Source organism: Carassius auratus, chromosome 28 (genome assembly GCF_003368295.1).
Source record: "Carassius auratus strain Wakin chromosome 28, ASM336829v1, whole genome shotgun sequence".
Taxonomy (NCBI): Eukaryota; Metazoa; Chordata; class Actinopteri; order Cypriniformes; family Cyprinidae; genus Carassius; species Carassius auratus.
The window spans coordinates 15,028,980-15,050,725 of NC_039270.1; the positions used below are offsets into that span (position 1 = coordinate 15,028,980).

The following is a 21,746-nucleotide window of genomic DNA, read 5'->3' on the forward strand; positions in this document are numbered from 1 at the left end:
AATACATTATTTTAAATAATATAAGATTTATGTAATAACATTTTATTTAACATTCCGTTTTAGACTTATGAAGACAACAAACATTGTAGGCCTACTAAATTAATTAAGTAAACATGGGTGTGCACATTTAACCAGGAGTGTTAAATGTGAAGATTACTTTGTAAAAAAAAAGTCTAAGTCATTTTTAGCATTCAATTTGAAGGGGGTTTACTGTTATTCTGCTTACTTGTATGTATGTGATATTTGCCCATTGTAATAATAATCTTTAACATAAATAAAATATTTTTAGAAAAGACCACCTGCATAAACCAAAACCTGAAATTAATGTAGTGACGGAATAGATGTCAATGTTTAGCCAGCTTTAAAGATCTTCCCTGAGGTCGAGCGTCTCCTCTCCAGTCCTACAGGAGGCGCTATAACATCAGAACTGCGAACAGGAAACAGGAGATCCGCCAAGCTGGTTTGAAGAAGAAGAGATCCGCGATTGTCCGGTGCTGCGTCCCGTAGTTACCGGTTGTTGGAGGTCAGCCGTTTCTGGCGTGAGCTTGAAATGTGAACGGAGAAATGTCATGAAGTGAATCTGAAGAAAGCAAGCAGTGCCCTCGTGGTCTCGTGAATCAGCGGTGTGTGTGAACGTGCTGTGAGCGGAGGTTTTAATCAGACTGACAGACAGAAGCTGATCCGTCCGCTTCGCCCTACAGAGGCCTGCTCTGTTAACTTACATATAACCGCAGGATCAATGATCCACGACAAAGAGCTCGCTCCTTCTTGATTTCGATCACATCAAAGCTGCCACGATGAGAAAGGACGTGAGGATATTACTAGTCGGTGAACGTAAGTGAATTGATTCAGGTCAATTATGTAAGTGTCAGATGGCTGCTGTTAGTCAGTTGATTTGCATCTCTCTAATAGCTGCTCGTATAATACACAGTAACATTCTTTAATTCTAGATTTAAATGTCTCTACAAACTTTCTTTATTCATCCATGTGAGATTAAATTGACAAGACAGAATGAAAAATATATTTTCCAAGGAATAACATGTATTTAGCTTTGTACATGTGTTTAAATGTTGTCCAATTCGACTACAGTCATTAAAGATCGTATGTCAATACACATGCCTGTGTATTGTGTGTGAAATAATCGAAAGAATAGCAGTTTTTGTCCATGTAAACATACTGCTCTCCAATGCCAAACCATCAAGCTTCAGATCCCTCAGCCTGTAATTTAATATTTCTCTTTAGTTATCATTGATGAGACGGACGAGGCAGAATTTCTCATTTTCATTTGATGTACTAAAATAACTAAAACCGTTATTTTTTTTTACAGTATGCTAGTTCATTTTTATTTTGTGGTGTGACATGATTTTTTTATTCAAAGTAGTCTTTATATGAGGTCATAACATGAGGTCATAAAAGCTGTATGATTAATATTGAAATGAAACTGTTCAACTGAAATGTGTGAGCTACCCCTTTATAAGGACGCTCAAATCTTGACAGGCATGTTTCTGTTAATCAGTTGGTGCTATGAACAGATCTAGAAGTCAGTGCTCATTGTGGACTTATTTTTCTTCACAGCCAAAGTGGGGAAGACCTCCCTGATCATGTCTCTCGTCAGTGAGGAATTCCCTGATGAGGTACAGCCATTCACTGAAATGACTCTTCAAGTTGAAAGAGCACTTCAGGTCAATCGTATGCTTGATTGTGTTTCTCATGCTTGTGTTGTGCCTCTCATGAAAGGTTCCTCTCAGAGCCGAGGAGATCACTATCCCAGCGGATGTCACTCCTGAGAGAGTGCCCACTCATATAGTGGACTATTCAGGTACTGAGACATGTACATCTCTGTATGATGAGTCTCGTATGGCCTGCATTGCTGTTCTTATGTCAATGCTTCAAGCCTCTCCTCCTCAGCTGGTTATTCCTTTAGTTTTGAATTCTCTTCTTCCATATTTCTGATCCCACAGAAGCAGAACAGTCAGATGAGCAGCTTTACCAAGAAATATCAAAGGTGGGGCTGGTTTAGTGTCTAGTGTTTAGTGTCTGGTTTAGTATCTATTCACCTCCCATGTGTTTTCTCTCTTGGCGCAGGCCAATGTTATATGCATCGTATATTCAGTAAACAACAAGAAATCAATCGAAAAGGTAAGTCTTGTTTCCTTGTATGCCAAGGGTTTTTAGTTTGTCTAATGTAGCTTTTACTTGTGGGATGTGAATGGTTCGACTGTCTCTGTCTCATCATATTGGCGTCCTGTAGGTGACGAGTCATTGGATTCCCCTCATCAATGAAAGAACAGATAAGGACAGCAGGTGCGTGGTGTCCTGCCAGGTTTTTAAACTTACTGTTTTTGAAACATGTATTCTATTAAAAAAAGGTTATGACACCGAAAATGTAGATGTGAGGCAAATTTCACAGTTCTTGATTTCAATTTCGATACTGCAGCAAAAAATACAAGCCTAACACACATACACATGTTTTTTTTTTCTTTATATATATATATATATATATATATATATATATATATATATATATATATATATATATATATATATATATATATATATATATATATATATATATAGTGTTGTCAAAGGATTAATTGCATCCAGAATAAAAGTTTTGGTTTCATATCATGTATGTATGTGTACGGTGTATATTTATTATGTGTATATATAGACACACATATACAGTATACATTGGGAAAATATTAGCATGTATTTACATTTATATATTAATATTCATATAAATTATGTTGTATATAAATGTATTTAATATATACACAACATTATACATGTGTTTGTATTTATAATATACATAAAAATTACACAATACATATTATTTAAAAATATATATATTATTTTGGATTTGGAACAGTTAATCATTTGACAACACTTTTATTTTTTTATACACACACACACACACACACACACACACACACACACACACACTTTTCAAACATGAATTACCCTTAAATGTCTTTTTGTTAATTGTGTAATTATTATTTTTTCTGTTTTCACCATGAAGATGTCTTTGTTGCTCACATGCTGTGAGAACATGCAAACATTATTAGTAAACTGTAAGTAATGAAAGAACAAATAAATGAATTACCAGCAGTAGCAGAAATAAATACAACAAAATCATCAGTTTTGTCCTAAGTGTTGTTCTCACTGGCCCTGGGTCACTGGGCTGTTCTTATTTTCGAGCTCTCATTATATAACTATGCAAATATTAGTTAAACGTCTGCTAAAAAAACACATGTAAATAACTGTTTGATAAGATGTTAGTGTCAGTACAGCAAATATCATTAAATGGTAACGTTGACTCCATGTACTCACTGCATATTATATATCAACTTTTTTCATCTAATTTATTGCTTTCAGGTATTATGTTCTTGCCATAAAGTGCCATTATTATAAAAAAAAAAAATTATATTATATGTGTGTGTGCGTACATACATACTCATACTTTTAACAACACTAAATTATGCATAATTACCATAGACTATAGGTAATTACATGCAAGTAAGTCTAAGACAACCCCTAATTCTAACCCTAACCATATAGTAGGTACATGTAGTTAATTAATATTACATTTACAAAGCATCTTACAAATGAGAACAATGGACGCAATCAAAACAACAAAAGAGCAATGATATACAAGTGCTATAACAAGTCTCAGTTAGATTAATGCAGTACACGTAACAAGTTTTTAAAAAACCATGTAAAAAAAATAAAAATAAAAGATAGAATAGGAAAAGAATAGAGCAAGCTAGTGTTAGAGGCCTTTTTTTACTTTTTATAACTCCGTTCATAAATGTACAATTACACTAACAATGACACCTTAAAATAAAGTGTAACAAAATCTATGTACTTGGAATGTAATTCTGTAATAGTTGTATGCATGTCCTCACTTTGCCTTTTTTGTTTGTTTGTTTGTTTGTTTGGTAAGTTGCTTTTACCTGTATACAGAGTATACAGAGGCATCTATAGGCAAGGCATTCTTAGGCAGTTTTTTATTAGAGGAAAACTGATGAAATTCCTCTCTTTATCCTTTTTGTTTTCTTTTTTTTAGCACAATGTAAAACCAACATTTTACACAAGATTCAAGCATTGTGTCTAAAGCCATTAAATGTTTAAATGGTATTGTCTTGTCACAGAGTACCGTTGATCCTGGTGGGGAATAAATCTGACCTGGTGGAGCACAGCAGCATGGAGACCATCCTGCCCATCATGAACCAGTTCTCTGAGATTGAGACCTGTGTGGAGGTGAGAGTCTGCACAGTCTGATCTAAACGGAGTGGTTTTTTGTCGGGTATCTTCTGTAGTGATGCTGCAAGGTATCTACCAGTATTTGTTTGATTTCAGATCATTATCATTAATTTTTTTTGTGGGGGGAAATGTAAAAAAAAAAAAAAACCCTGTTAAAATCAATTTGTGATGATTGTATTTACAAATAAAGTTAATTTAATAAAGTGAAAATGCAAGTATTCAACTTTGTATGTCAGTTATAATGCAATTATCTTTCCCTGTTAAAGATTCTTGTCTGATAGCAAACTAATTATTATTTGTTGTTTACAGTATTTTTTTGCATAATGTTCATTAGTGTTCATTACATTAGATGTAGAGGGGAAAAAAAGAATGCTGTACTTAAAAAAAAAAAAAAAAATAAAAAAAAAATGATATTTTTGAATATGGAAGACATAAACCATGATGAGCTTTACTGATATAATTACTTTTTTTCATTCTTAGTGTTCAGCCAAAAACCTGAAGAACATCTCTGAGTTGTTCTACTACGCTCAGAAGGCTGTTCTGCACCCGACAGGACCGCTGTACTCCCCAGAAGAGAAAGAGGTCAAATACTACTTCAGTGGGACCGCTGGACCCGTTAATATGACCACTTTATATTACAAAGAAGACCATCAAAATATTCAAATAAGTAATGTGTTGCTTTCTGTTTATTCTCCAGATGAAGCCTTCGTGCATCAAAGCACTCACTCGCATTTTCAAAATATCAGACCTGGACAACGATGGCATTCTTAACGATAATGAGCTTAATTTCTTCCAGGTGAGGGCAGTCTTCTTCAGCACTCTGTGTTCAAATTGCTCTGGCGTTTTAAAACTTCCTCCAGAGAGGTTGTGTTCGCAGACATCTGCACAAACTGCAAATTAATGAGAGCATTGGGTTTTCTCAAGCAACTTTGTTGATGATTGTTGGTACTGCGTTGCAGAGAACTTGTTTTAACATCCCCCTGGCACCTCAAGCCCTGGAGGACGTGAAGAATGTTGTGCGGAAAAATATGTCTGATGGAGTAAAAGACAATGGCCTCACACTGAAGGGTGAGCTGCGTAGACAAACATATATAGCGCATATTCGTAAATTCCTCAAGTTCTTTCATTTATCAGGTTCTGTTGTGTCTGAGATGTTCTCTGTTCTCCAGGTTTCCTGTTCCTTCATACACTTTTTATTCAGAGAGGACGGCATGAGACCACATGGACTGTGCTCAGGAGGTTTGGTTATGATGACGACCTGGAGCTGACTCAGGAATACCTGTTTCCACTGTGAGTCCCAGCCCAGATCCAGAACAAGTAGCTCATCTCTGGTTGGATCACTTTTTTTTGCAGATCTGTTGCGCTGGCCCGTTTTGCAAAGAAACATACAAATTCCAATTGTGGCTTTGTAATTGGTTCAGAAGAATTTCTAATATCAATTTGTTTTCCTAGGTTAAAAATACCTCCAGACTGCACCACAGAGCTGAACCACAACGCCTACCTCTTCCTCCAGAGCGTCTTTGACAAGCATGACAAAGTGAGCCCAGCCAAATACAAGTTTTCCAAATAGCTGCATTTGCTAGAACTGTTATCTAGCTTCAGTCAGAGCATGAATGAAGATGATTGACTGACTGTACACCATCTGGTTTTTGTTTAATTGCGTAATGCAAGGGTGTGTTTTAAGACGCCGCCTTGTAGAAGGACACGACCGGAGCCATTCACAGGCATTTTTGAGTGTTTAAAAATTGGCTTAAGAAAAAAATAGCGAGGACGTTATGCAAAAACGAAAGATAGCCATGTTTTTTTTCACCCCAAATGGTTTGTATGTTAGGATCGAGACTGTGCCCTGTCTCCAGATGAGCTGAAGGATTTGTTCAAGGTTTTTCCCTACATGCCCTGGGGTCCCGATGTCAACAACACAGTCTGCACCAATGAGCAGGGCTGGATCACTTACCAAGGCTACCTTTCCCAGTGGACGTGAGTGCTGCCTTCATCCTACAGTACTTAAAAATGGAAATAAAGATGAATGACTTAAACTTGAATTATCTCCTGTTTCAGGCTTACAACATACCTCGATGTGCAGCGATGTCTAGAGTACTTGGGTTATCTTGGTTACTCCATTATCCAAGAACAGGAGTCACAGGCAGCTGCTGTCACAAGTAAGAGTGTTTAGTGTGCATCTTGATTCATTCGTTCATATAGAAGGCTCATTTTGAATTCATGAATGTGTCGTTGCTGTGCAGTCACGAGGAATAAGCGCATCGACCTGCAGAAGAAACAGACCCAGCGCAGTGTTTTCCGCTGCAATGTCTTAGGAGCTCGAGGCAGCGGTAAAAGTGGCTTTCTGCAGGCTTTCCTTGGCAGGAATCTTGCGGTGAGTACAGATGCCTCACAGGAGCATGTAGTGTGTTTAGACGTGGACTTGATTTTGACTGTCTCCTTCATAATGCAGCGTCAGAAGAGGATAAGAGAAGACCACAAGTCTTACTATGCCATCAGCACCACTTATGTTTATGGACAAGAGAAATATCTGCTTGTAAGGCAAAGTTCTGTTGCTTCATTCACTAATGTGTAGTCATCTTCATGTCTGGCCAGTGCTGATTGGTTTTCTGTCTCTTTCTCAGCTGCACGAGGTGCTGCCGGACTTTGAGTTCCTTTCTGAGGCTGATCTGGCTTGTGATGTTGTGTGCTTGGTGTATGACATCAGCAACTCACGCTCTTTTGAGTACTGCGCTAAAGTCTACAAGGTTAGCGTCTGTTTCAAATATGTTTATTGGCAGGACTCTAGTCAGTTTGATTCTAGCTTGAAGGAATGGTTATGTCCTGCTCATGCGAGTAAATGTCACTTTGGTAAGAAAAATTATAATTCTGGTTTTTATAATTGTCTTGTATATATTCAGAAGTGTGGGGAATTTTTTTTGAAAAAAGTCTCTTATGCTCACCAAAGCTGCATTTCTTTGATTAAAAATACAGAAAAACTGCAGTATTGTGAAATATTATTACAAATATAATAAATATTTATTATTGTAATATATTTTAAAATGTAATTTATTTCCGAGACGGGAAAGCTGAATTTTCAGCAGCCTTTACTCGCGTCTTTCGAGTCACATGATCCTCCAGTGATCAACTTGCTGATCTGTTGCTCAACAAATATTAAACACAAAAACATTCTTATAAATGTTAAACAATTGCACTGCTTAATATTTTTTGTGGAAACTGTGATGTGCATTCATTTTTTTCAGGATCTTTTGAATAGAACTTTCAAAAGAACAGCGTTTCTTTTTAATATTGTAAATGTCTTTATCATCATTTTTGATCAATTTAATGTACTGTTGCTGAATAAAATATGAAAAAAAATCTTACTGACCCAAAGCCTTTAAATTGAAATTGTGTGTCGTTTTCACCAAACGGCTTATATCATTCTAGTTTCTTATTGTGCAATTAAGTGCTTTAGTCCATTAAAAAAAAATTAAAATTCAGTTGATTCTCCGGAAATTCTCTTGATTCTCCAAGATTCTTTTACTTGTTTTTCAATTCATTCTGAATCAGTTTAAGCTCAGTAGATGTGGTAAACAGTCAGTAATGGACAACAACAACAACAAAAAGCTCAATAAAAATCCAAAAACGACTCCACATGTTAACATTGTGATGCTCTTTGACAGAAACACTTCTTGGACAGTAAGACTCCCTGTGTGATTATTGCTGCCAAGTCAGACCTGCATGAAGCCCGTCAGTACTACAGTCTGTCCCCGCTGGATTTCTGTCGGAAACACAAGCTTCACCCGCCACAGATGTTCACCTGCAACACAGACGAAGCACCCAGCAAAGACATCTACACCAAACTCACCACTATGGCCATGTATCCGTGAGTACACTGCCCCTTCTTCATCCAGACCCATCTGCTCCACTGTCTGCTACTCCTGGTAGATCGTGATTGGCTCCTCTGACTCTCCCTCTTTTGTTTGTCTATCTATTTATTTTCTCCTTTGTGCTTCTAAAGCTGTTAGGTATCATAGTAGCAGCTAACTGCAGTATCTTGGAAAGCTGATCTTTCATTGATTTGGTTTAAGAGTCATTAGACTATTATTTGGTCTATGCTATTTTAATGTAGCGCAAAACAATTTCAGGTTTTATTTGTGATGTAGTGACATGCAAGCTATGCACCAGTCCTTCTTTCCTAAGGCTGTGTATGAGAACTGATTTTGACAATAAAAAAAATTCCATTCTTTTTCCAGGAAAGGGTGTATGTGGAAAAGGGCCTGCTACTGGTCTGGACCGCTTTATAAAATACGAAGTACTAATTGGCTTCATTTTTGGTAATCTATTTTTAGGAAAAAAACTTGCATTTGAAATGTTTATTTTTTCTAAGTTTTTAAGCATTTTCAAACTTTAAAACCTCAAGCTTTTATTTTGGTGGCAAACTGCAGGGAGCCTCATGTAGTCACCCTTGGGTTGTTCCAAATTTGTATGAATTTCCTTATTCTGCTGATCACAAATGAACATTACTTGTCCCTTTGACTTCCATAGTGTATTTTTTCTTTACTGTTGAAGTCCATGCGTACCAGTAACGGTTTTCATTTTTGGCTGAACTGTTCTTTTAAACTACTACTTGTTGACAGCAGTCAGTTTATAAGTGCTTCTCGTTCCCAGTTTGAAAGATGGTTGCTTCTCAAATGCATGTTATAAGGGATCAAAAAACTCATAGCAAATGCAAAGATGGAGTTTGGGATGAACGGTATTTATTGCAAACTGAGCTGCCATGAGACTTTGAAAACACAGACCAGATCATGAGCTGGAAAGTGGTGTGCTTCCCTCTGAAATAAGTAGCTCAAAAATCTAATTAAATTGCAGTCTTCGTGATTAGCATATCAATCTAAAACCATATGACTAATTAGGTTTTATTTGAATTAATCGTGCAGCCCCATTCAAGCTTTTTGCTCGAGTTTGTTTTGCAAGCTTCTAGGAATCTTTCCTTTTACGTGTTTTCCTTTTGATGTTTCGAGGCTTCCCAGTGTACTTTCTTTTCCTGTTCTTTCTTTCTTTTTTAGCGTGTCAGTAGATAGTCAGTTTTCCAAAGAATGTCTTCTCGCAGCAATAGAATCTGTTTTTTTCCTCCCATATATTTTGATTCCTGAGCTTACCTCCCTGTACTCCTCCATCTCCAAGCCCAAGCAGAGAAGCAGCTTTGGGATCCAGCTCTCCTGAACGGTCACATGATACTGACTCTTCCTGTCTGTGTGTTTCTGCAGCCACGCCAGGTTACGCTGCATGTGCAGCTGCAACAGGTGCACCTATTGCATCTGTCACAACCTCCTGAACTCTGAGCTGGTGCGCTCGGTAAAGGCCAAACTCTACAGTGCTGTTCTGAACAGGTCTCTGAGTATAGCCCTACATATCCCCCATTCTCCCACTCTGCAGGGCGATCTCTCTAACCCCGGCTTCTTAACACACCTTCTAGCTGTTGGCCTGACAGATTTACGTTGCATATCCACAGAGAGATGTTGGGAAATGTTCTGGCTCCATGTTAAAATGATCACTTTGGTGTTATTTTAAAGTTAAAAAGTTTTAAAAAGTCAGAGATGTGTCTCCAAGTAGACTGGCCAGATGCTCCCAGTGACTCATTTCCTCCACACAAAGCCCAAACATATGGCATTCTAGCAGCTCTTGTTGATTTACATTGCATTTGAATCGAGCATGTGCTATTTATGTCTCAGTAATTCAAATGAGGCATGGTAGCGCACCTTTGATTCTGCTTCAAGCATCTTAGCAATAGTTTCTTAACCCAGTGTGTGAAGCCGACTAAATCCTGCTTGCGTGTTTGAGCTTTACTTTACTTTTTTTTTTTTTTTTTTTTTTTTTTTTTATATGAATGTTAATTCAAAACTAGAGATGGGATTATTTTTTACTAACACCAAATATGGTGTTCGTTATGGTTTGTGTTATTGTTTGGTAGTCAATGTCAGTTTTATTAGTCATTATTCGTATGACAACCAATATTTAAAAATAAGGATCATGTGACACTTAAAGGATAGTTCACCCCAAAAAGAAATTCAGATTCATTATAGAATTTTCAATTTTGATGAACTATCCCTTTAAGACTTGAGTAGTGGATGCTAAAAAAAATCAGATTTGCCATCTCAGGAATAAATTCTATATAAAAATAAATACAAATGTAAAACACATTACAATAGAAAACTGTTATTTATTGAATAATATTTACCAATATTACACTTGGACTTTTTTTGTGTGTGTGTTTAAGTGTGTGTGTGCATACAATTGCAACCTGGTTGAGCTTGAGCGAACATATTTATATTCTTTTGATTTTCATCTCTAGTCATTGTGTTTAGGCATACTTTCATTCAGACTCATGCATCATTGCTTAGAAGAATTAGTTTGTTTTATACCTGCCATAAACATTAAAACCATTTTAAAAAAGGAATCTTTCGGATCCTGGACAGAATAAGACAGATTTGCATTTGTCCTCATGATGTTTAACCCTTGTTTCTAGTGAATAGAGGAGGATATGCAAGCAGTAAATCTGCACTAATTCACTCATCCTTGCTCCAGGGACAAATGTGGCCAGCTGGTTCATATGAGCCCTTGCTTTTTGGTTGCATTTCTTCCTGAGTTGTTTTTAGATAATGCACAGTTGATCTCTTAGATTGCATAGATCTTCTAATCTTCTTACTGTTTCCTAAACTGTAACACCAGAAGAATGCACGGGTGTGAGTTCAACAATTTCCCTATGCTTATTTCAATAGAAAAGAATAAGTGACCATTAATGTTATTGCAAAACTTTATTTTATGTATCATATTTTTTCTAAAGCATGTGCATGTCTTACACCCTTTTTTGGTTTTTCCATCTCATTCTCAAGGTGCACAGAATTTTATTAAACCTTTTTAAATGTATATATTGAATTTAAATCTGTTGGATTTAATCTTGTGAATTTTTGTTCTGTCCCTACATAGGTGTTCCTTTTCAGTTGTCTGGCTTGCCCTTTTCATCTTTGCTTTGCATCTCTTTACATCATGTTAGCAATCTCCCCGTCTGTCCCTATCCTCTCTAACCATCATCAGTTTCTCAGACATCTAAATATCCTAGTTTGTGTTTGTGCCTGTATTTGGATGACTAACACGTCTAACCTGTTGCTGCTAATATAGTGTTCCATCTAAAACACGAGCTTCCCTTGCCATTATCGTTTGGTGCTTTGATGGATAGTATTTCATGGATTGTTCTTGACTATGTCATTTAGTCAGTCTGCTGTTGAAGTAGTGGATCGTCTTCATTTACAGGTGGTTAAAAAACATAGCACAAAAAATAATTATTACTACTATATATTTCTAAACAATATATATATACATTTTGTAAACCTTATAACAAATTTGCTTGATATACATTAAAGCCACTAAATAACCAACCATTAAATATGATGAAAACAACAACAACAAAATTCAGTGACAAAGTTGCTATTTCGCATTAGTGAGTGAGTGTGTGAGTGTGTTTACAGCATGTGGTGAGCAGTGGGGTACATTGGGGTGGTCCTGTCAGGTGTGTGGTTGTTGAACTGCCATGCATGTGTGCATAAGGTTGAGGCCTTTTATACAAGATGTGGGCACGCTTCTGTTGGCTGACGAGGAGTCCAGCCTCACCCATCAGGTTCATGCAGTCAGCTTTGTAGAGGACTCGGTCTACATGGAGTCGTCTGTCGACCCGTTTGTGCCCGTGTGTAACAGGTAAAGCCCCCGCTCACTGGAGTACAAGGTGCCATGATTTAAATGGCATTTTAAGTAGAAAGAAGGATACTTCTTGACTGGTTTTCAGTTTTGTGTCTCAGTCTTAAGTTTGGATGTGCAGCGTTGAGCTTTTTGAACCTTCTGGTTTTGTCTTGGGTGGGTTTCATCTCACCAGAGACCTCTTGGGTTTCTCACTTTGACCATGTCTTTATCTTCTGAGTGCCTTTAAACATGTTCATCCCCTAAAAACATTAGCTGGCTCTCTTATGCTTTCCTCTGCTTTCCCATGCTACCTCTTTCCCCAATTCAACAGTGTATCTGTCTGTATATTATGTCCAATAGGCAAAACTAAATACATGTTTACTAAGTGTTAACACTATTATATGCTCAAATAATTCACCCCAAAATCCCCCTACAAAAATAATAAATATGTAAAAAGAAAAATGTTGCATGATCTAAATGAGGCCCATTTACTTACCCTTTGAAGGACTTTTTTTGTTTTTTGTTAGTTAAATGCCTTTTTCCTGTGAAAAACAAATTAACTCCATATTACATAATTTTAGTTTTTTTTTTGTTGAAAGGAATGAAACATACTTTAGTTTTTACATAATGCATCATTGATATCTGCATATTTTTAATGTGTCTTATTGGTTATTACATTAATACACTTTTATCCAACTGTAATTTCTATGGAAACGGAAATTTGGGAGAGATTATTCTTTCATAAAATGGTAAATATGTTTGTTCATGATGGTTTATAAATGATGCAGGGAACGCTAATAATATTTAGGGATTTAGTCGTTTTTCATCTCACAAACCATATGAGTGCACTTATGTTTTATTAACAAACATCCACTTTTTTTTCCCATCACTTTTGCTCTTTTTCCAGACACATGACCCAAGCTGACCTGAAAAACTCTACGTTTTGGCTGAGGGCGAGCGTCGGTGCCACCGTGTTTGCCGTCCTTGGCTTCGCCATGTACAAAGCTCTCCTGAAGCAGCGGTGATCAGTGCATCCGGCATGTTACAGCATCCTCGGCCCTCTGAGAAACTACAACACCCATGATCCCTCATTCCATCCTAGTTTCATTTAGGAGAGAAGATTCCTAGTAATAGTTAGCTACATTTTGTATAGTAAAAATGCCCTTTTTCCCGAAACCAAGTGTTATAGGAACTCGCCTCATCAGCCGTGTGGTGGAACAGGACATCTACAGTAACGGCGGGAGCTGTCTGCTCTTCAGACATGAGGTTTTTATTTATGCACACTGATGTTTTCCTCAGGTCAGTATTAATTGGTGTGACCTAAACTGAAAAGACAGCAGAGCGTGAGGGTTTACTGATAGGTGACTGAACACTAGGTTTATATGTGTGTATATATATCTTACTGGACACTCTAAGATTGTCTCTAGTTAGTGAACAAACCATATTTGAACTGTATCAGATAACACTCGTGCTTGTGGGAGGAGCACTGAAACAAAGCCATTTCTCGCATGTTAAGGTCATTTTACTCTTGACGCATCTCAGCTATGTTAATTTATTTGCCTTATTTCTGTCTTTTTTGGCATTGCTTGAAGCAGTCATAGAGCTATGGATTCTTTTATGCAATGTTTTTTATTTTGATAATTTGTTTTTCTTTTCTACTCATGGCCTTTATAAAGATTATGCATAGGAAAAAAACCCTTTTTATGTCCAGTAATGAGATGGTGTAAATTGGTTAATTCCAAAGCAGACTAAGAAGGACCTGACTGTATGAATTCTTCCTAACTAACAATCATGTAGAGACTGTCATGTTTGTCAATGTTTCAGCTTTTATGCATATGTAACTTTTAATGCATTTTCCCTGTTCAAAACCATGGGATTGTTGCACATGTGGGTTTTCAAACATTTACAATAAATAATGGTGTGAATACATCGGTCTTGTTTGCTTTTTTTCACCATTAGCAGTCTTTGCAATAATGGGAACTCAAATGAGCACAAATTGAATAAAATTGAAAACCGCAAAGCAAATTAACCAGAACCTTCCCATATTTTGGCATTTGACTGAGTACAGCGTCTCTTTATTATACAGAGATCAGAAGAGAGGATGTGACCGTTTCAGGGGGAAGTCATGATGTTGATTTAAGTTTATGGTGATGTGTGATCACTTTCAGCATACAAAGAGCATAAGCATGTTTACTGGAGGAGTAGTGCCCGCTTGGCTCTGCCAGGGCTTTCTGAAGAAACAAAGACAAAATGGTATGAATATAATGTACATATTTCATGTATTTTATTTGCAGGAACCGTGTGACTAAAAAGAGCTATTGCTAAATACTTAATTTAAAGGCCTGTTGCAGAATGCTTTATATTCTCCCTTTATATTTATTAGTACATAATGTGTACACCTAAGGGAATCTCTGCTCACTGGTTGAATGTGTTTTCCTCAGAGGCTTCCGTGGGTGACTTGCTATTTCAGACTTTACCATACAACTCTCTTTTTCTACACTAAAAACATGGGAGTGCTGTAACGGTTTCATTTAAAAATTACTGCTGATGTCAGATTAAAAAAAACTTTTTTTTGTGCAGTGTGTTTAAGATTTATAAATTGTGGCCCACCTGTTGAGGACCCTTGCTTTAGATAAAAAATAAAAATAAAAAAAAAAGATTTACTGACATACTGGCAAAGGCTCTTGTTTCTATGGTTATTAATCCATTGTTTCTCTTGAACTCCCAACAGTTAGACCTCAGAGGCATGGTTGCCAGGGTAGCAGTTTTCCTGCACAATTGGGATATTTTAGAAAAGGAGTTGCGGGAAAAAATACGGAGTTGCGGGTTGCGGTTTTTTGGGCTACATAAAAGTGAATAAAATAAAAGTGAACCTTTTATTAGTGGGTGTTGATCCCGGGAATGGATACCTGGCAACAAATGCTGCTTCTCGCGAGATGCGAGTAGGCGCGCGCGCAACATGTGCTTTGACATCACAAATCAAGAATCATCACACGTCACTCACATCATGAGAGCGTTGTAGTCAGAAGCGTCGGTTCGGTTGTCTGTGGATGAACAAGCAGCATTCTAAAATGTCAGGTAAATGGGGAAAGTATTGAAAGAAGTATCGCAAAGAATGGGAGACAGAGAAAGGATTAAAGGAGTGGATTCGAAGTGTTCCAAATGATGATAGAAAAGCGTTCTGCAAATATTGCAAATGTGAAGTAAGAGCTCACCACGGTGATCTGGTAGCTCATGCTGCGACAGAAAAACATAAAAACTCCTTTCTCAAATGCCAGAACATTATTTGACACAGGCAGTTCCTTTCTAAGAAATAATGCACATGTGAAAGAGGCAGAGTTGAAGCTGGCTGCCCATGTTGCTTGTCACTCAAGCACTTCAACTGTTGACCACATATGAAGTGTTGTGGAAGAAATGTAGTACTTCTGACTAGGGTCAGAAAATATCAGAGAGGATATAGTCTTATTTGACCTTTATTCTATGAGACTGTGTATTTAAAAAAAACACAGTGTGTGATTTTAAGAATTTGGGTAAGAGAAAAGGTGAATACTTTAAACTTAAACTTATATACATTTTTAATATTGGGCTAGTTTTCATTCCATTTCGGCAGGTTTTGAGTTGTCATTGGGCTGGAAATATTTCTGGGACCTGGCAACCCTGCTCAGAGGCCAGTATTACACATCTGAGGTAAAGTCGATTTGTAATATAATCTGATTTTAATTGTGTGGATGCTGGTAAACTTATTATTTGAATTTCAAATATGTGCTTCTCGTGTCAACAACATGCTGTCTTCACATGGCTAAACAGGTTCAGTCTGAGCAGGAGGTCAACAGATCTGAGAGCAATTGATATCTATTTGAGATCACAATGAAAAATGGGAAGAAGAAATTGCTGGTGAGTTTTACATTGATCAAGAGAGTTTCTGTAATCTGTGTTTGAGGATGTGGTCTACTAAAAACCACCTGTGAACAACATAATTTTGTTGAGAGTAAGGCAGGACTGTCATAATAGTTTCAAAAGGGAACATGGCGCTTGTTGTTACTGGACAGGGTTGTGTCTGCATTCAGGATGTGACTTTCTCCTTTTCTACATCCAATTGACTTTTAATTAATTTCTGTAATACTTTTGTCAGGTCAAGTCACCTTTATTTCTGTAGCACTTTATATTTTATATAAAAAAAATGTAAAAAATAAATAAATAAAAAAAAACTAATCCTACAGAGCGTTGCATGCCCTTCCCTGTCATGGGTTGAAGCCAGTAAAAGACTTCACATTTGGAATTCACATTTTTCAGCTTTCGCACACAGCTGGTGGGAAATCAAACACTGAAGAACAGCCTGGACATGATATATTTGGGTCTAAAGAGAATCTGAATAAATGAGAATGTCGTCGATATATACTATGACCCATCTGCTGAGTATATTAGTATATAGAAGATGTAATTGATGAAGGCCTAAAACACAGGGAGACTATTGACTAACCCGAATTGAATGATGTGGTATTGTAGTGCCCAGAAGCAGTGGAGAAATCATTTTTCCGTTCATCCCCCTCTTGAAAATGGATCAGGTTGTAAACACAGCGCAGGTCCAGTTTGGTGAAGTGTTTGGTTGTGTGAAGCTGTTCGAGTGCTGCTGGTTCTAATGATGAGAGATACTAAAAAATGTACTGTGATCTTATTCAGACTTCTGTAATTGATGCAAGGATGCAGACCCCCATCCTTCTTTTTGACAAAGAAAAACCCAGCGGAAACAGGTGATGTGGACGGATCAATGAAACCTTTGGCTAATTCCTCATCAACATAGGCTCTCATGGCTTCTGACTCAGGCTGAGATAGAGGGAAAGTCCTGCCTTTAGGAGTAGTTGTACCAGGAAGCATCTCGATGGCACAGTCGCTGGGTCTATGGAGAGGTAATTGTCTTTCATTTTACTGAATGCCTCTGCCAGATCAGCATCCTCCAAAAGTAAGTTGGGCACTGATGGAGTCTCTATTTTTATGGTGGCTTCCTGAAGGATTGGTGATTCCACTGCCTGCAAACAAAGTTTGTAGCAGTGCTCTGACCATTTTGTGATTTGCCCATTATTCCATGTGATTTGAGGCTCTCGAAGTTGTAACCAGGGAAGTTCCAAAACAAAATCATTGAATTGCCTGGAAATTGTATGAGCTACAAGCGAATGGTATATGTCGGTATGACAAGTATGTCCACATGTCTGCATTTAGGTTTGCCTTGCCTACTGTATAATACTGATTCATTTGTTATATAAATGTGAAATGTCGACACATCTTTTGTCCTGTCACAACTCAAAATAACAAATGAACTATCAAACAAATTAACTTTTGGACAGAATGTTTAAACCTGTTGTTTTGCAGATTTGCAAGACAAATCTATTTACAAGTCTATTTAAAGGGTTCACCCAAAAATGAAAATGTATGTCTATTTATTCACCCTCATGTCATTCCAAACCTTTAAGACCTTCATTCATTTTCGGAAAACAAATGAAAATATTTTTTATGAAATCCGACAGCTTTCTGACCCTCCACAGACAGCAATGTTGAAATGTTCCCAGACTCAGAAAGGTAGTAAGGACATTGTTAAAACGGTCCATGTGACATTAGTCGTTCATCCTCGATTTTACAAAGCTATGAGAATAGTTTTTGTATGAGAAAAATAAATAAAATACATATTGACTTTATTAAAAAAAAAGATTTTCCTCCAAATCTCGCCATTATCGAGAGTACCTCTGTGCGTAAACAAGGCATGTGTATGGTGCTGCTGATGTAGAACACTCAAACCCTTCACTTTGTATATGTGCCGAGGAATGCAAACACGTATGTTATGGTTGCTGTCTATGGGGGGGTCAGAGACCGCTTGGATTTCACCGGAAATAACTTGTCAAATGTGTGTTAAAATAAGAAGGGGATCTCGCTCATTTTGAGTTATTTTCTATGACAGTTTGACAGATATGATTTAATTTTCCCAGCTTTGATCTAAAGAGAAAATTATCAAAAATGACAGTAATGGGTGAATCATTTATAGTAAGTGATGGATTTATCATGACATTGGGAGACACAAAGTTGAGGACAGAAGAATAATAGTCATATAGTTCAAATGCTGTAAAATGTCTCTAACAATTAATTATTTTCTTTAAACTAACTTCAATGTGTTTAGCGTTCAAATGGTGTTAATTTTTTTTTTGACTAAGAGAGCATTACAATGGCTTTTGTTGCAAAATTTAAATAAGTGTAACAACAATGCGTTTTACATAGTAATTAACTCAAATGATATATAGGGAATTTGAATAATTAATCAAGAATTTGATTAATATATATCTCAGATGACAGTTACATTTAATTTTATTGATTATGAAAAATAGCTCAATTGCCAATACCAATACTAATCACAGGGCACTGTAATTTACTCATTAATATGTCAATATTACATTCTTCATATCAATTATTGTGATATCTCTTACTGTAATTTATTGCAGATCAAACCGTGGTATGTCCAGCACACCACTATAGACCTACCAATTTTCAATAAAGTTATCACGCCTTATAATTCAAGGAAAAGTATTCTCTGGCCATGAAAATATTATCCTATCCTTATGATAAATTTAGTTTCTAAATTTAGAGCTTGTAGCTAAAGACCAAAACATTTCAGTGACTCGTAATGTGAGTGGGGTGGAGTACAAAGCCAATCATTTTATATATGGGTTTTTAATAATTCAACTAGTAATACATCAAACTACAAATCACACAGAGTAAATATGCGTACGAAAATACAGACAATAAACATTTAAGAGACATAACGGAATCCAAATAAAAGAGAGAGAGAGAGAGAGAGAGAGAGAACGAGAGAGAGAGAGAGAGAGAGAAGTGTAGAAAGCGAGAGAGATCACAGAATGAGCTCAGGTATGAAAATCATAGTCAGTAACTTTTAGAAGCCAACAACAAATCAGATCATAACAACACTTTAAAGCAGCATTTAAATCTCCATAGAGAAAGTGATACTTGCAGAAGTGTCCCATGTGAGTGTGGCGTGAGATCGGCGTCGAGCTTGTGAGCTTTGCGCGTTGAAACAGCCATGTGCCATGAAACGGAGGCCATGTGACGCGCGTGCACGCTGCGCTTGGCGTGAGCGTGGAGCACGTGGTCCTTTGTTCTGTCCTCGCGCGGTATTTGAAAGGTTCAACAAACATTGTTCCAGAATTCGTCTTCCTTGCGTGGGGATGCGAATAGTTTATAGAGTTGTTCCGATTCCGATACTAGTATCGGAAATATCTCCGATACCACAACAAATTCTGGCATCGGCATCGGCGAGTACATGAACCCATATACCGATCCGATACCATTTTCTTAAAAAAGACCTAGTTATGACCGCAAGCTTTGCCTAACCGCTGCACGGTTCTTCTTCGCTGCTCAAAATGCATTGAAAACACAGGAAGTTGTGCTGTGTTGCCACAAGCAACCCCTGTTTAGAGCAGCGAAGAAGAAATGAAAACGCGTTAGCAGCCCTTATCTATATATGACTGGATCACTCATCACATTCTAAACTGCCAAAACACAGTGAAGCCGCTACTATATTATAGATCAGTGGTTAGCAGTATGTCTCTGTAGTACCGGTAGTTACAGACTCTCGAGTATATTCAGTACCGGCAGCTGCGTTCAGTCGCTTCCGTGTAAGTCAAAGCGCAGGGCTCCAGACAGTAGCCGAATATATACTAGTGTCTGTGAATATTAAACTGCAAAATACTATTTAAATATTACTCCCGCAAAATCTACATCTCTGTGGGTGACTGGCACAGATGCGCGAGAGCTCGCTGTTTTGTAGTCTCTGCTGTGTGTCATGAGGACACGAACGCATAAACCGTCACTTCATGAGAATTTACCGTTTCATTTGAGAATACTGTCATATCATAAACACAGACACTCAAAGATCTTCATGGCAGCCCATTAAAATAAATGTTTGGTTTACATGAGTAAATTGACAATATATAAAGCTACTGTTGTAGCCTACAGTAATAATAATACGTCTCTATAATAATAATAATTATGCCTAGATGGTTGCTTGTTTTTTACTTGTTTTGTTGTAAAGAGATTATCTGATTAATAGATCTTTTTTGTTGCAGTTTTTTTATACAGTTATATTGTAAAACTTAAATACCTTTTTTAGTTTGCGGTGTTAGATTTTTGGCTGCATTTGAAGTTCTTTTTTGCATAAGAAAATAAATAATACTGTCAAATTCATGTTAGATAATAAAAATACTGTAATAAATACAGTAGTTCACCATGTATTTGTTCATGTTTTATTGAGGGATCTGTCTGAAGCACACCATAAAAAAATTCTAGCAATTTACACAGGGCTAGTAGTATATACAGCTGTATATACAGATATACACCCAGGTATCGGATCAGTACTCGGTATCGGCCGATACCCTGAGCCCAGGTATCGGAATCGGTATCGGGAAGAGAAAAAGGGTATCGGAACATCTCTAATAGTTTAATAAACTTAGTAAAGAAAAGAAAAGAAAACGAACGAAACGAAAGCTTCCAAAGGAGCCATGAAAATGGCTTTCCTCTCCTCAGTCCGTGTGCTGAGGGGGGAGGAGAACCAAGCGCGGCCCGAGGCCGCGCGGAGCGACGTGTCCGAGAACGGAGAACGGGAAGAAGAGCAAGAAGAGCGACGAGAAGGACAAGAGAGAGGCGGACCTTGTTCGGTCGACTCTTATAGCTTGAGATGTTCACGCCTCTTTTCGCGTGAACCACCCAATGAACATCCGCGATCTGAAGCGGCGGGAAAGTTCCTTTGTCTCTGTTGAGACAACCCCCTGATGATTTAGGGCCTGTCCGATTTCATCAGGAATATTAAAGCAAGTTCATTATTCCAGATTAAATACATTTTTCATTACTTTGCTCTAGATAAATGGGTCTGTCAAAGCATGACGATTAGAACAAGACTAAACATAATAGGTATATGTGATCAAAACATGAAGTTACATTAAATATGTGTAATTCTACATCTGAAAGATTTGCTTAACACATGATAACACTGCAGATGTTGGGAAACATCTAAATGTACCAAAAGGGAATACGTAATACATTTATACAGCATAAAAACTAACAGGTAACAAATTCATTCCATAGAATGCATTGGGGAGAAGATTTGGCTTCTCTCCTCTCCAGTGTGGTCGTAAACTTTACGACCTGCAAAAGTGGGGGTGGCAGAAACATGGCTCTCTTTGAGGAAGTTAAAGTGAGGAAAGACATTTCCTAAAGTATAAGCTTGCAACTTATACTCTTCACATACCAAGGATTAACCATTCTATGCAATCCATAAACATAATTAAAATACATATTAATAATAAAATGAAAGTAAGGAACTTATACGAAAAGTTCCTTTGTCTCCAGTGTTGGAAGGATTTGGGTTGGGGGTTTTCGTTTCTTCTTTGAAGCTCGCATGGGCATCGTAAATAGTTTAAGTCCAGCCAGGCTGGCATTTAGTACCAACAGTCTGAATTTATAAAACAGAATTTAACCCATGAATCGCTGACCTGCATATCTGTTACATCTCCCCCTTTCGTCAGATGAAGTCCCTGTGTGGACATCATCGGACGGCAATCATCAGGATGGGCAGATGAAAGGTGAATCGTGATGGTCATGTAGCAGGTGGGTCATGATGGCAGGTGGTTCCTGAAGCTGAGGACTCCCCTTGATGAGGTTCGGTGTTGTCTTTGACTTGGCACCCCCTTTCCGGGGATTCCATCGGGGAC

At 37.4% G+C, this 21,746-nt stretch overlaps 1 protein-coding gene and 1 long non-coding RNA gene across 5 annotated transcripts; both read left to right on the plus strand.

Annotated features, from left to right (window-relative positions):
* The first annotated feature begins 458 nt into the window (after positions 1–458).
* LOC113046957 (mitochondrial Rho GTPase 1-A) lies at positions 459–13,906 on the plus strand. 4 transcript variants are annotated; one of them, XM_026208123.1, is made up of 21 exons: positions 459–834; positions 1,576–1,634; positions 1,738–1,819; positions 1,962–2,005; positions 2,086–2,139; positions 2,252–2,304; positions 4,152–4,260; positions 4,744–4,845; positions 4,961–5,059; positions 5,223–5,331; positions 5,433–5,553; positions 5,716–5,800; positions 6,095–6,240; positions 6,322–6,422; positions 6,507–6,637; positions 6,716–6,799; positions 6,888–7,010; positions 7,926–8,128; positions 9,513–9,635; positions 11,851–11,997; positions 12,887–13,906. In XM_026208123.1, the coding sequence occupies exons 1-21, from the start codon at positions 798–800 to the stop codon at positions 13,002–13,004; spliced, it is 2,130 nt and encodes a 709-aa protein (XP_026063908.1). In that variant the 5' UTR covers positions 459–797; the 3' UTR covers positions 13,005–13,906. The 4 variants fall into 4 exon arrangements, with proteins under 4 accessions (XP_026063908.1, XP_026063909.1, XP_026063910.1 ...); XM_026208124.1 differs by lacking the exon at positions 11,851–11,997; XM_026208125.1 differs by lacking the exon at positions 12,887–13,906 and having other exon boundaries at positions 11,233–11,997.
* A 1,098-nt stretch (positions 13,907–15,004) lies between these two features.
* Positions 15,005–16,136, plus strand: LOC113047640 (uncharacterized). Its single transcript, XR_003276329.1, has 3 exons — positions 15,005–15,057; positions 15,590–15,666; positions 15,787–16,136. It is a non-coding gene; the product is annotated as an uncharacterized LOC113047640 (long non-coding RNA).
* The last annotated feature ends 5,610 nt before the right edge of the window (positions 16,137–21,746 follow it).